Source organism: Emiliania huxleyi, assembly GCF_000372725.1.
Source record: "Emiliania huxleyi CCMP1516 unplaced genomic scaffold EMIHUscaffold_43, whole genome shotgun sequence".
Taxonomy (NCBI): Eukaryota; Haptophyta; order Isochrysidales; family Noelaerhabdaceae; genus Emiliania; species Emiliania huxleyi.
Genome location: NW_005198751.1, coordinates 97,758 through 110,560, shown reverse-complemented (window position 1 = coordinate 110,560; position 12,803 = coordinate 97,758). Strand labels below are relative to the sequence as shown.

The 12,803-nt window shown below is 67.8% G+C and overlaps 3 protein-coding genes across 3 annotated transcripts; 1 reads left to right on the top strand and 2 right to left on the bottom strand.

Annotated features, from left to right (window-relative positions):
• The first annotated feature begins 2,924 nt into the window (after positions 1–2,924).
• Positions 2,925–4,728, top strand: EMIHUDRAFT_355964 (hypothetical protein). Its single transcript, XM_005769124.1, has 4 exons — positions 2,925–3,754; positions 3,831–3,906; positions 3,979–4,022; positions 4,154–4,728. Exons 1-4 carry the CDS (start codon positions 2,934–2,936, stop codon positions 4,497–4,499), a joined length of 1,287 nt encoding a protein of 428 aa, XP_005769181.1. The 5' UTR covers positions 2,925–2,933; the 3' UTR covers positions 4,500–4,728.
• A 1,328-nt stretch (positions 4,729–6,056) lies between these two features.
• On the bottom strand, positions 6,057–6,989 carry EMIHUDRAFT_210267 (hypothetical protein; the record flags this gene model as incomplete). Its single annotated transcript, XM_005769123.1, has 1 exon — positions 6,057–6,989. The coding sequence occupies one exon, from the start codon at positions 6,987–6,989 to the stop codon at positions 6,057–6,059; it is 933 nt and encodes a 310-aa protein (XP_005769180.1).
• Positions 6,990–8,521: 1,532 nt separating this feature from the next.
• EMIHUDRAFT_464249 (hypothetical protein) lies at positions 8,522–12,666 on the bottom strand. The gene is made up of 5 exons (XM_005769122.1): positions 12,015–12,666; positions 11,640–11,944; positions 10,991–11,444; positions 9,768–10,753; positions 8,522–9,430 (listed from the first exon to the last, which is right to left on the bottom strand). The coding sequence occupies exons 1-5, from the start codon at positions 12,493–12,495 to the stop codon at positions 9,128–9,130; spliced, it is 2,529 nt and encodes an 842-aa protein (XP_005769179.1). The 5' UTR covers positions 12,496–12,666; the 3' UTR covers positions 8,522–9,127.
• Between the last annotated feature and the right edge of the window lie 137 nt (positions 12,667–12,803).

The following is a 12,803-nucleotide window of genomic DNA, read 5'->3' as shown; positions in this document are numbered from 1 at the left end:
ACACCCCGCCGCTCCCGCCGTCGGCCGTCGCACGTATATGCCGCCGCTCGCCGCTACTCTCTCGAACCATCTCGGAGCCGGGCTCCATCGCGTCGCCACGCGAAAAGCGCCAGAACGCTAGGCTGGACCCCAGCATGAGCGCGGCGGCGGAGAGGAGTGCGGCTCCCTGGCCGACCCGCGCCGCCAGCAGGCCGAGAGCGAGCGGCATCGTGCCAAAGGTGACGTCCTGCACCTGGTTGAGGAGCGAGTTTGCGGAGCCTCGCCACGAGGCGGGCGTCACCTCGGCGGCGAGCGCGGAGACGGCGGCGGTGTAGGCGGACTCCGCCACGTCCCACACCGCCATGCTCGCCCAGAAGGACGCCCTGCTGCGGCAGAGCGGCAGCGACATCACCGCGAGAGCGCCGAGCGCCGACGAGCCGAGCGCGACGCGCCGGCTGCCGAGCCGGTCTGCGAGCAGGCCTCCGACCGGGGCGGCGGCGAGGCCGACGCAAGTGAGGGCGGAGAACATGAGGCCGAGGTCGGCTGCGCCTGCGCCCCAGACGCTCGCTGCGCGGAGAGGCACCACCGTCAGCCAGGCCGCCCACCCGACAATCAGCCCGAAGCGAGAGGCGAGCAGGGCGCGCTGCGACCGGTCTGCGAGCAGCGTGCGGAGGGGCGGAGGGCGGGCCGCGCCGGGGGAGGCGTCGGCGGACCCGCGCGCGCGGCGCGTCTCCGGCAGCAAGGCGTACAGCCCGGCGCTCCCAATCAGGACGGAGCCGATGACGACGTACGGCAGCCGCACCGCGCCGCCCCGCTCCGCAAGCACGCCTCCGACCGCCGGCCCGACCGCCCAGCCGAGCAGGCCGACAGCCTGCACCGTGCCGAGCAGCGCGCCCGTGTTGTTGGGGAAGCGCTCGACCACGTCCATCAGGTAGGCCTGCTCCGCGGTGGCCAGCATCGACGAGCCCGCGCCGACGGCGAGCCGCGCGGGCACGAGCGAGGAGAGCGAGGTCGCCGCCGCCGTCGCCAGCGAGCCGCAGCCGTCGACGAGCGCGCCGAGGACCATCGGGCCTTTGCGGCCCCAGCGGCTGTCGACCAGCCGCCCGGCGGGGAGGTTGAGCACCACCTTGGCGAGCGAGGGCGTCGAGACGACCACGCCGACGCCGGTGGCGGTCAGGCCGAGCGAGGAGGCAAAGGCCGGCAGCACAGGGACCACCGCGCCAATCGCAGCCTGCACGAGCATCGCCGCCGAGGCGAGCGTCGCCAGCTGGTAGATGGTGGCGCCGTCCAGCTGCTGCTCCGGCCCAGCGCTCGCCTGCAGCCGGACCGGCGAAGCCGAACGGCGAGGCGCCAGTGTTGCTGAAGGTGAACGGCGAAGTGCCGCACGTGCAGGCGAACGGCGAAGTGCCGCACGTGCAGGGTAACGGCGAAGTGCCGCACGTGAGAGTGGCAGCGCTGCAGTCGAGGCAGGCAGAAGCAGGACAGCCAAAAGTAGCATCGGAGCCCTGGGGCGTGCGTCTCGCTCCTGGCCTGAGCAAAAAATAAAAAATGCAATCTGCCCGCGCCGCCTAGCTCTGCCATCCCTCCCTTGGGTTGTCTGTTTTCTTTCTTTCTTTCTTTTAGCTCTGCAGACCCCCACATTCGCAATCGTGGGATCGTACGTGTTGTCTGGTTTGATCTTTTTGAGCGCTCCTGTGGCACGCCTGCGCAGGGGCCGCAGGGCGGTCAGTTGTGGGGCGAGGCTGTGCCGGCCGCGGGCCGGGTGCAAGGCGCCGGCCTCGGCGCCGCCTCGGCGCGCAGCACGGGCGCGGCGAGCCTCTGAGCGGGAGCCGAAGGTTTGCTGCGGTAGGTGGTAGGTTGGTAGGTGGACGGTGGGGTTGTTTGACTTTGCCGCAGAGGCCAAAAAAAGAAAGAAAAGAAAGAAAACAGACAACCCAAGGGAGGGATGGGAGGACGGCACGCCGCCACCACACAGGGATTTTAAGGAGAGGTGTGTGGTGCGCTATCCGTCGCCCACCCTAGGGAGTCTGCCTCTTCCTATCTCTCTTCGCAGTCTCTCGCCGATTCTCGCTGCAACCTTCATGCCGGAGGCGGGTTCGACTGCGGGTACCCCGTAGAAGTCCAGGTCTGGGTCGAGCTTCCCTCGCCCCTTCCGCCGCACATTCCGTCGGTGTCGCTTCCACGCCCACACCCTTCTCTTTTTTGCGCGGATCGGGAGGGCGGCGATCTCTGCACCCGTCCATGCTTCGCGTCCCCTTGGCGCTGGGCGCCGGCTCCGGCGTTTTCTTTTTCGGGCGCGCCGTCTGGCTTTTTCGCTTCTTTTCTCTCTGTACAGCAAACAATTAAATAAAATCCACCGTATATGAGGCGGTGAGTCTCCGTCGCAGCGGATTTCGACCTCCGTCGTGTCGCGTGCGTTCGCTTCCCTCCTACGCGTCGGCTGGTCCCTGGTTCGAGAACCTGGGGGGGAGGGGGGGGCCTCCTTGGCCTCCTCGGCAGCCTCGACAGCCTCGACAGCCTCGACTGCTTGACGCACGCGACTCGCGCGGCACCCGTCGTTTTGCTCGCCGGGCGGCCCCCACGCCGCCCCGTCTCGCGCTTCCTCGCGTGCTGGGCAGCGCCTCGGCTGGTGCTCTCCTTCTCGCTGAGTGTGCTGCTGTTTTGCGCTCATTGTGTGGCTGCTCGGTTCGTTGCGCTCCCGGGGACCAGAGACCGGTGGTGACCCACCGGTTCGGTACGACCCGCAGCCTACTCCTACTACCGCGCGCGCGCACGCGCGGGCCGCCGCGGGCACGGGCGGGGCGAGCGAGCGCACCATTGTCTCGGTTGGTCGTACGGCGCCTAACAAGGTAGCACTTGGAGCACTTGGACAACTGCCGCAGAGGCCGTCCCTAGCTGTGAAAAGCAAAAAATTCTCTTTCCAAAAAGTGCCCCCGACAACTCACAGCAGTCCGATGTATTCGTGGGTCTGGCTATCGCTCCTCGCGGCGCTAGTCGTCGTCTCGCTTGGCCTCTACTACCCTCTCTTTGGCGGCTCGGCGCTCGAGGGCATCCTCGCGACGCGCCCGCTCGTCCGTCTCGCCAATGCGATGTGGGGGCGGTCCACCCGCAAAAAGATGGAGGCCGAAGGCGTCCCTCGCCCGACCGCGACCATCGAGTACTCGCCAGGCCTCGAGATGGACGTGTACGACGGGCGCGACGCTCCAACCTCGCCCGCGCCGTGCATCCTCTACTTCCACGCCGGCGCCTTTCTCGTCGGCGACAAGGCGTTTGGCGCGGGGACTTTGGGCTGGATGGTTGCGCGCGGCGCGGTCGGCATCTCGGTCGGGTATGCGCTCACCTCAGGCAAGGACGGCCGCGGCCTCGGCGGCTGCATCGACTCTGCCAACGCGGCCCTGAGGTACGTGCGCAGCAACGCCGCCTCGCTCGGCATTGACCCGGCGCAGGTGGTGGTGTGGGGCGACTCTGCGGGCGGGCTGCTCTCGCTGGCGCTCGGCACGGGGCTGGCGACGCCGCGCGCCGTTGCGTCGGTCGACCGCCCGATGCTGGTCGTCGCCGGGTGGCCTTGCTGCACGGTGGAGAGCCGCTGGTACGCGCCCCGCAGGCTGCCCGAAGGCGGCTGGGCAGAGACGCCCTCGCGGGGAGAGATGGACCCGCCGTGTGCCTTTGTGCCCGAGGGGAAGGGAGGGACCGCCGCGGCGGCCCAGCGCCAGCTTCAAAGGGTGCTCGCCGGCACCTTCCTCCTCTTCGGCCCGCGCGGAGGCGGCTGGCTCCCCTGCCGCCTTCGGAAGGTTCGAGGAGGCGTCGTGGAAGTGTCGTGGAGGTGTCCCGCGCATAGGCGGCTGGCTGCCCGCCTCCGTCCCGGCGCACTGGCCGCAGGACGACGGCGCCTCCCTCTCGCCGCTCTCGCGCGCGTCGGAGGCGGGCCTGCTAGTCACGCTGGTCGGCACCTTCCAGGAGCGGTCCAGGAACCTTCCAGGACCCTTCGCATAGGCGGGCCTGCCGCCGACGCTCCTCCTTGTCGGCGGAGCGGACGGCACAACCCCTGCCGGGCAGGCTCTGTTTGCCTATAACCTAACCCTAAACCCTAACCCTAACCCCAGCCGGGCAGGCTCATTCATGAGTGGTTAATGAGTGATGAAGCAGTGATGACTCACTCATTAACCACCACAACCCCTGCCGGGCAGGCTCTCCTGTTTGCCGAGCGCGCGCGAGCGGCGGGCAGGGCGGTGGGGGCGCTGGTGTTTGAGGGTGCAGACCACGGGACTGGAGGGGTCAACTGTGCGGCGGGCCGCTCCGCGGTGCTCCGCTTCCTGAAGCAGCACGGCCTCCGCGGCGTCGACCTCGAGGCGGACTCGGTGGGCGAGTCGCACGTCGAGGCGGCGACGCGCGTCTTCGGGACGGGGGGCGTCGAGTACAGCAGTGCGCCGCTCGAGGGCAAAGACGGGCAGTGGCTGGTCGAGGGGCGAGCGACCGTCTCGCTGCCACCCGCTGCACCCGCCGACAAGAAGATGATTTGATCTGCGCGCCGCCAGATCGACACGCCGACGCGTTGCTGCCTTGTCAGCGGGGAGCCTCAATCCGCAGATCCACTTCGAGCTCCTTTTCGAGTTTTGTACTATTTATGTCGTGTGCGCGCATGGATGTCTAGCCCCGGCGCGCTCCCCCTGGTTGCGCGCATGTGAGCGAGGTAGTGTTTCTCTGGACTCTGCCCCGCGCGCGCGGCCGCTCTCCAAAATCTAGTGCCGCCTAGCCTAAAAACAGAAAAACACTCAAGACAGAACAAAGAACCCTGCACAAAGATCGCACGGGCGGGGACCTGTTCCTTTTTACCCATCTCACAGTAGAGAGGTCTCCGTTTTTATTTATTTTTAACACTCGTTACTGCCTTACTCGTTACAACGTTAGCCGCGTCTATTCGCATTCACACGCGGTTGAGGCTTTTGGGGGTCTACCACAGACTAGCATCAAGACTAGACACATATCACCGGCGCGCGGGCCCCGTGGGTGCTGGGTCTCCATCAGCATCACTTAGACTTACCCAAACTATCTTACTAAGTGACTTAGAGTACATAGCCTGGTCAAACTCAAAGTGACACGTTCGCGTTGGGATCGACAAAGGAAGGGGACAGCGCATTCTTGAGTATGACTGGCTCCCACAGCGGGTGCTTGTTTGCGAGCAGGATGTGCCACAAGTGTTCGAGTATGATGGCAAGAGTCTTACTTGGCCACGGCTGACCGGCGCATGCGCCCTGTTCGACGATTTGCTCATACGCCCGCCTCCAGAGCTCGCGGGGGGTGGCAAGGACCACTTCACGGTGGACCGCAAAGCAAGCCGATGAGACAAAGTTGAATCGAAACGCTCCAGTGTCTCTGGAACCCTGTACCCACGCGCGGCTTCGATTGAAGAGTTCGAAGAGTTGGCGCACGCAACGGTTGTTGTCGGGTGCGCCTGGCCATCGCCTCGGCAAGTAGCGGAACTGCCGTCTTTCGACCGAGTCTGATCTCGCCTCGCCGCCTCCCGATGGTGGTAAGGCTGGAGAGCCAAAGCGGCGGAGATGGCGGGGGAAAGATCGCAAGGGCGGGGGCCTGTTCCTTTTTACCCATCTCACAGTAGAGAGGTGTCCGTTTTTATTTATTTTATTTAGGGCGGGGGATCGAGGAAAGCACGACTCGCACCGACCCTTCACGAACCGAAAGGCTGCACCCGCGACCCGGCTCCCGGGGAAGGCACAGCGTAATCCGGGCACGTGTTGGGCGCCCATTCCGTTTGGGCTAGGTCGGCTCAGGGCCCCGTCCACTTCCCTCCCACTTGGCGCGTGATGGTGAGGAGGTGCCACCCAGGCCAGCCAGGGCAGGGGCGGAGGGCGAGGGCGGAGGGCGGGATGGGCGCTAAGCGGGAGGTGGAGCGGACGGAGAGTGGAACGCACAGATGGGGGATGGCGAAGGCGGAGGGGCGGGAAGCGGGGAGGACGGCGGGAGGGTGGAAGTCGTGTGTATGGCACGCGTGCGCACGGAGCGCCCAAGCGCCTGGTATATCTCAAACAAATTTCGGATCACCTTACCCCTCTCGGAGCTCACGCCTCCGACGGAAGCTCATCCATCGGCAGGTCCGCCACGGCCTCCCGGACCGATGCCTGTAGCACTTCGGCGAGGGCCTCTCTCCGCGCGGCGCACACGGAGCTCGAGGCGAGGGCAAAGGGACGGTCGGAGATCAGCCGGCGGAAGGTGCAGCCGGTGGCGCGGCCCAGCGCCCAGCCCGCGCACCAGTCCCAAGCCTTGGGCGTGTCGCGCTTTCCGACCCCCATGATGACGGCATCGCACCGGCCCGACGCCAGCCACGCGAGAGAGAGCACCGTCGAGCCGACGATGCGGAAGGCAAAGACATTGCGGTCGAGCAGCGCCCTGTAGACCGCCGCCAGCCGCGCGGAGCCCTGGGCGCTCCGCTCGTATCCTAGGTCACTGAGCACCACAGACCTGTCGAGCTGGTCCGGCGCGCCTTCGTCAGCGGGCGGCAAGCGGCGGCCGTTGAGGTAAGCTCCCTCCTCCACCACGCCGACGTACAGGTCGTCCCGATACGGGTCGTAGATGACGCCGAGCTCGGGCAGGCCGCCCACGGCGAGGCCAATCGAGACGACGCTCTCTGGCATCCCGTGGCAGAAGTTCTGCGTGCCATCGATTGGGTCGATGATCCAGGTCGGCCGCGCCTCGACGGCGGGCACGCCTCCCGCCGCGGCGGAGCTCTCCTCGCCGATGATGTCGTGCGACGGAAACGCCTCACGCAGGCCAGCAGTGACGAGCCTCTCGTTCTCCAGGTCTGTCGCTGTCTGAGGATCTATCCCATCGTCGCCATCCTTGAAAAGCGCTGCCGCACCGGCCGTCGCCCGCATGTTCTCACCACACTTGAGCGCGAGTCCGACAGCCACGTCGACTTCCTGCGCGAAGCTGCGAAAGCCGACAGTGCCCACCCAGGAGTGGTCGCGAGAGGTGAAGGCCACCATGGTTTGCATCGCGCGCACTCAGATGAGACACACGAGCCCCGACACTCGCAGCGCCTCCAGCTGAACAGGCGTGCTGTCACTTGTAGTGAGCGTCGGGCTGGTGGTTCGACACCGAGTTGCAAGATCTTTCTCCTCGTTACTCTTCACAGGAAAATCCTCTGAAGAAAATCGGAGAAAAAACAGAAACCTTTTCTGCCTAAGTAGCACGCAGCCGGGTCCCGAAGGTGTCCCATCCCAAATTCGTGCCGTCGACAGACCAGATTCGTGGTCCCTTGGTCGACTACACCCGCCCGCCTTTGGATGGACGGTAGCCCGACACAATACATTTGTCTGTCTTTTTGCGTTTTGGATTTTTGGTTCGTCTGGTGAAAGATGCAAACCATGCCGGGGTCTTGTGAGCTTGTGTGTGTGTGTGTGTGCTGAGCCCTGGCTGTCAGGCTGTCAGGTGCTGTCAGGTGATCTGTCGGGCTGTCGGGCACTGTCAGGCACTGTCAGGTAGGTGCCTCTGTGTCAGACCAGCTGTCAGGTGCTGTCAGTGCTGTCAGGTGCTGTCGGGTGCGTGTCTGACAGGCGAGGTGATCTGTAGCTGTCGGGTGCTGTCGGAGCTGTCGGGTGTTGCTGTCAGACGCTGTCGGAGCTGTCAGAGCTGTCAGGCTGCTGCTGCTGTCACACGTTGGGCTGTTGCTGTCAGGTGATGTCAGGTGGTGCTGTCGGGGTGCTGTCAGGCTCTGACACACATCAGCCACACTTATGACACTATCAAGAGGGCGCTGACTATCAAGGGGGCGCTGACGCCGATGACGCCGGCGGCTACGCAGCTGCCTCCGCCTCCTACGGCGTGATCACGCCGGCAGGGGCGGCCGCCTGGGGAGCGCAGATGGCGGCGCAGGCGCAGGCGGCGGCGGCGGCACACAGACGGCGGCGGCCACCCCCACCCAGACGCCGTAGGCATATGACTGTAGGGCCCCAGAAGGCTAGCTGGTAGCTTCATTTGTAGTAGCACAGCCGCCGGACCCGGTGCTGGAGAGGGGTCCGCAGAGGTGGGGCGGGAGAGGGTTGAGAGAGAGACCCATGACCATCCCATGACTACATGGACCACACTCACATGTCCTTGCATGTAATTTTGTTATACCCTCATGGGGCACAAGAAAGAGGCTCTACGGGGTCTGACTGTGTACGGTCTGTGCTGCTGTCGGGCTGTCAGCGCTACTGTCAGGCCACTGTGTGCTGTCGGGCTGTCAGGCAGCTGTCAGGCTGTCACGTTAGGGCCTGACAGCGACGGGTCACCTCGCATGTCAGGCTCTGCTGTCAGGCTGTCAGATACGTGCTGTCAGACTGTCAGAGAAAGTGCTGTCAGCGCTGTCAGGCTGTCGGGCACTGTCAGGCGCTGTCCCGTGTCCGGGGGTTTGCTGTCAGGCTGTCAGACCATGGCTCAGTCTGTGTGTTGCTCGAGCGTGCCCTCCTCTTGCTCTTCTGTCCCGCGTCCACCCATACCGCGTTGGTGTCCCAGTCCGAGCTAGACTGACTGTGTTTCGCCTTCCTATCAATCAATTCTCTTCAATTGGTGCAACGCGCTCGAGGCAACGCGATCCCGGCGTCCCCACGTGGGCGACATTGGGCGGCTCCGGCCGCACGCGCACGATCCGCTGCGTGGAGAGCTCGTCGAAAGCATCGCCGCCTCCGCCTCGCCCGGCTGCGGCCCGTCGCAGCGCCCGCCGCGGCGCCGGTGGCGGCGAAGCACGGCCTCGCAGTGGCGAGCTCCTCGGAGGTGCTCCGCCATCCGCAAGGGCGACGAGAGCGTCTCGTGGCATAGGCAGCAGCGGCGCAGCCCCAATGGCGGAGGCGCGGCGGCGGCGGCAGCGCGGCGGAAGGAGCGGACCCACTCCTTGTCGGCAGGGGCGCCTCGGACCCCTCTCCCCTCTCTCCCTCGCCCATGTCCGCAGGCCTGCTTCCAGTTGCACGGATCGTCGTACGGGCTCGAGAGGAAGTGCATTACGGTTGCGGCGTCCACGTAGTGCGTGCTGCTGCTGTACTCGTCGTCTTCGCACGAGCCGTTCGTCGACTCCCACGCGGGCCAGCTGTGCTGCACATTCGGATCATAGCTGGACACAAAAGAAATGTGCCGCAGCATCAACTATTCGATCAACCTAATAGTGGCACGGGTTGCCGATGTGGCATCGGGGCAGCGCCGCTCGCACGCGCTGCCCTGCGCTCACCGCCTCGGCGGTGGGGCCCGGCCCCGAGATCGGGTCGAGCACGTTGGGTCGGAGCAGCCATGCCATGTGGGTGCCGAGGTACCGGAGGCGCGAGAGCGAGGCGACGGCCGCCCCCGCGGCAGGTGTGAGCGCGTCGCACCCCTCGAGATGCAGCCGCTCGAGGAGGGGGCAGCGGCGGCACACCTCGATCAGACCCTCCGCGGTGCACTCGTCGCACCGCTCAGATCGAGCACCCTGAGGCGCGGCGCGTGCGCGCTCACCACGCTGAGAATAGCGCATGGCGCTGCGCTGAAGGGCTCACGCTATAGGGTGCTGGATGAGGACGGGTACGATGCACTAGCCCCAGCCGTCGGGGGGGTGTTGCCAGCACACTGGTAGATGACCTCTCGGAGAAGAGCCTGAGGAAGCTCTTCGCTGGGTGGAAGGAGGCCCGGCCAGCCTTGAGGGAGTCGCGGAGGAGGAGGGATAATGGAGGTAACGTGCAGACGGGCCAACAGCCAGTGGGACGAACGAGGGCCGCGACGGCGGCTCAAGCGGGAGGGAGCGGTGACAGTGGGCAGCCCCCTCCCACCCCCGCCGCGCTGCAGCTGGCGAGGTTGAGGTGGGTGAGCGACGCGCACGCGGGAGCGAGCGAGACAAGGCCCTCCTCTGAGATGGCCAAGTGTCCGTTGCGGCTGCTCAGCCCGAGGTACGCCAGCCGCCGGCCTGCCTCGCGCCGAGCGAGCGCCAGCAGCGGGCTGTCCGCCGCGCCCGCGCAGCCCGCGAGCTCGAGGTGCGACAGGAGAAGCAGCGCCGCGACGCAGCACACGCCCTCATCGCTCACGCGGCGACAGTTGGAGACGTCGACGAGGCGCAGCCGCAGGCACGAGGACGCGATCGCCGCCAGCCCGCCATCGCGCAGCCCGCTGCAGGTGCTCAGCCATAGCTCCTGCAGCGACGCGCACGCGGCCAGCCGCCGCACCGCGCTGTCCGAGAGCCACGCGGAGCCGGTGAGGTTGAGGGACGTGAGCGACACCGCCCACGGCGAAACCAGGAGGTTGCTGGCGAGCAACAGGTTGCCGAGGTGCAGCGAGCGTAGCTCGGCGCAGCCCGCGGCGACGGCGGAGAGGGCGGCGTCGCTAAAGTGCTTGCCGCCGGAGCCGTTGCGCTGCAGGCTCAGGCGCTGCAGCCGCGGGCAGCTGCGAGCGATCTCGTACAGCGCCGCGTCCGATATCATTGTGCTGGAGAGGTCGAGTGCCGTCAGCGCTGGGCAAGCTGTGCAGATGGAGTGCACCGCCTCGTCGTCGATTCGGGCGCTGTTCGTGCGGCAGACCAGCGCCCAGTTGGCCTCGCGGAGGGGCGAGCGCCACGCACGCACCGAGCTGGACAGCCCCATACAAATTCGTGCAAGCACGCCGGAGTGCCTGTACATGGCCGCCAGACGCTGGTCCTCTGTCCAGTGCTGCTCGCCGCGCTTGTCGCCGCACGCGTGCCAGCTGTCGTACCAGCTCAGCGCGAACAGGATGGGCTCGACGACGTCGAGCGGCGGCGACTGCCACACGTTTTGCCTCAAGTGACCTAGCAATGGGCAAATGCGCGGGAGCGGGAGTCCGACAGGAAATCACGCTCGCGACAGGACGCAAACGGTCTCGACACGAGCCGCGTGGGGCGTCAGGTCCACGGGCGTGGCTCTCGCGAGCCGAAAGGCTGTCCCGGCGCCCTCGGCGCCGCACAGCGCCGCGAGGTCTCGGCCGAGCGTCTGCGCGTCGCAAGACACGTACACCAGCACGCTGCAGGTCGAGCGCCGCAGCGCACCTCGCATCGCGCCGCTCAGTCCCGCACGCGGCGGGTCGACCACCACCGCGAGGTCGACTCCGCCGGGCGCGAGGGCGGCTGCGAGGCCGGCCGGCGGCCTGCCGGAGAAGGCGAGGTCGGCGGCCTCGAAACGGCACAGCGCCCCCACTCCGTTGGCCGCCGCGTTCGCCTCCGCCGCGGCCACCGCCTCGGCGCCGAGCTCGAGCCCGAGCACGCTCGCGAAGGAGGTCGTCGCGGCGAGGGAGACGCCAAAGAGCCCCGAGCCGCAGTAGAGGTCGACCAGGGCGAGGCGGCGAGGCGCCTCCTCCACTGGCCGCCGCTCCTCCTCTCGCCCCGCCTCTCGCCCCGCACCGTGCGCCGCCACCGGCAGCTCGTTGCCCCGCCCCGACGCGAGCCCGAGAGCGACGCCGTCGGCAACCAGCCGCACAAGCAAGTCCGTCCCCCCGTCGTTCACCTGCCAAAAGCCTCGCGGAGGAACCTCGAAGCGAAGCGGCGCGCCGCCGCCCGGCCGCTGGACCGCCACGGCGAGGGAGTCGCCGCCGCCGCGCGCGGCGAGCACCGCCACCGCTTCCGCACACGCGTCTGGAGAGGCGCCGCGTCGCTGGCGGCGTCGGCCCCTCGAAGCGCCGGTGTCGGGCGGCGGCGGCACCGGCGCCTCGGTGTGCAGCACTCGCACGAGCGGCTCGTGCGCCTCGAGGAGCGACGCCGCGAGGGCGGCGAGGGCGGCGAGGGCGGCGGAGCTGGCGGCGCCGGCGGTGACCAGCTCGAGCTGCACCGCCGCTCCGCCTCCCGCGCCGCCGCCCGCCGTGCGAAGGACCGCCTGCCACAACGCGCCCTCGCCGCGCCTTCCGGATCGGACGTCGAAGCTCGGCAGCGCCGTCCGCCTCGCCCACGCCGCGACGGAGGCGAGCACGGCGTCCGCCTCCTCCGCCTGCAGCGGGCAGCCCTCTCCGCCTGCAGGGAGGCTCCGGGAAACCCTCACGGACGTGTCTCCTCCTGAGGCTTCGCCAGCCGGCAGCCGCGCCGATCGGCACCACTCGGCCCGCGTCGTCGGCCGCCTTGGAGCCGACCACAAGCCCGAGGCCGCTGTCGGAGGGGGCAAAGAAGAAGGTGGCCTTGTTGCGGTAGCGCGTCTGCTTCGGCGACGGCACCGTCGCGCGCACAATCGGCTCGAGCGCCGCCGCCGCCAGCGCCGCCGGCGTCGCGCTGTGCCCCGCCCCAGAGGCGTGGGCGGGAGAGGCGCGGGAGAGCACCGCCGCGGCGCCTCCAGGGCAGCGCGCGATGGCGTCGATCACCCACCGGCGCTTGGTAGCGAGCTGCTCTGCATAGGCCATGCGCTGCAGCTGGCAGCCGCCGCACGACGCAAAGAGCTCAGACCAAGGCGGCGCCACGCTCGCCGGGCCCGGCTCGAGCACCGCCGTCGTCCGCGCCTCGACGTGCCGCCGACGCCGCCGCGTGACCAAGGCGCGGACCAGCTCGCCAGGCACGGTGTGGTCACTCAGCATCACCGTCGCGCCCGCGTCCGTCCGGGCGATGCCGAGGCCGCCGTACGCGACTCGCTCGCACCGCACCTCAATCTCGTGGCCCTCCTCTGGCAGCGGCGGGGCGGCCGGAAGCTGCTGCCGAAGCGCCGCCGCCCGAGAGCTCCGCGTTGAGCGCGGACCGGCGTGGTGCCAGGCGGCCGCGGCGACGCCCAGCGGCAGGGCGGCGGCGAGGAGGAGGAGGACTGGCAGAGCAAAGCGCTTCATCCCCGTACCAGTTCACAGCCTTGTGATTGACAAGTTTGACGGCGTGTCCGAGGAGGCCCCGGCCA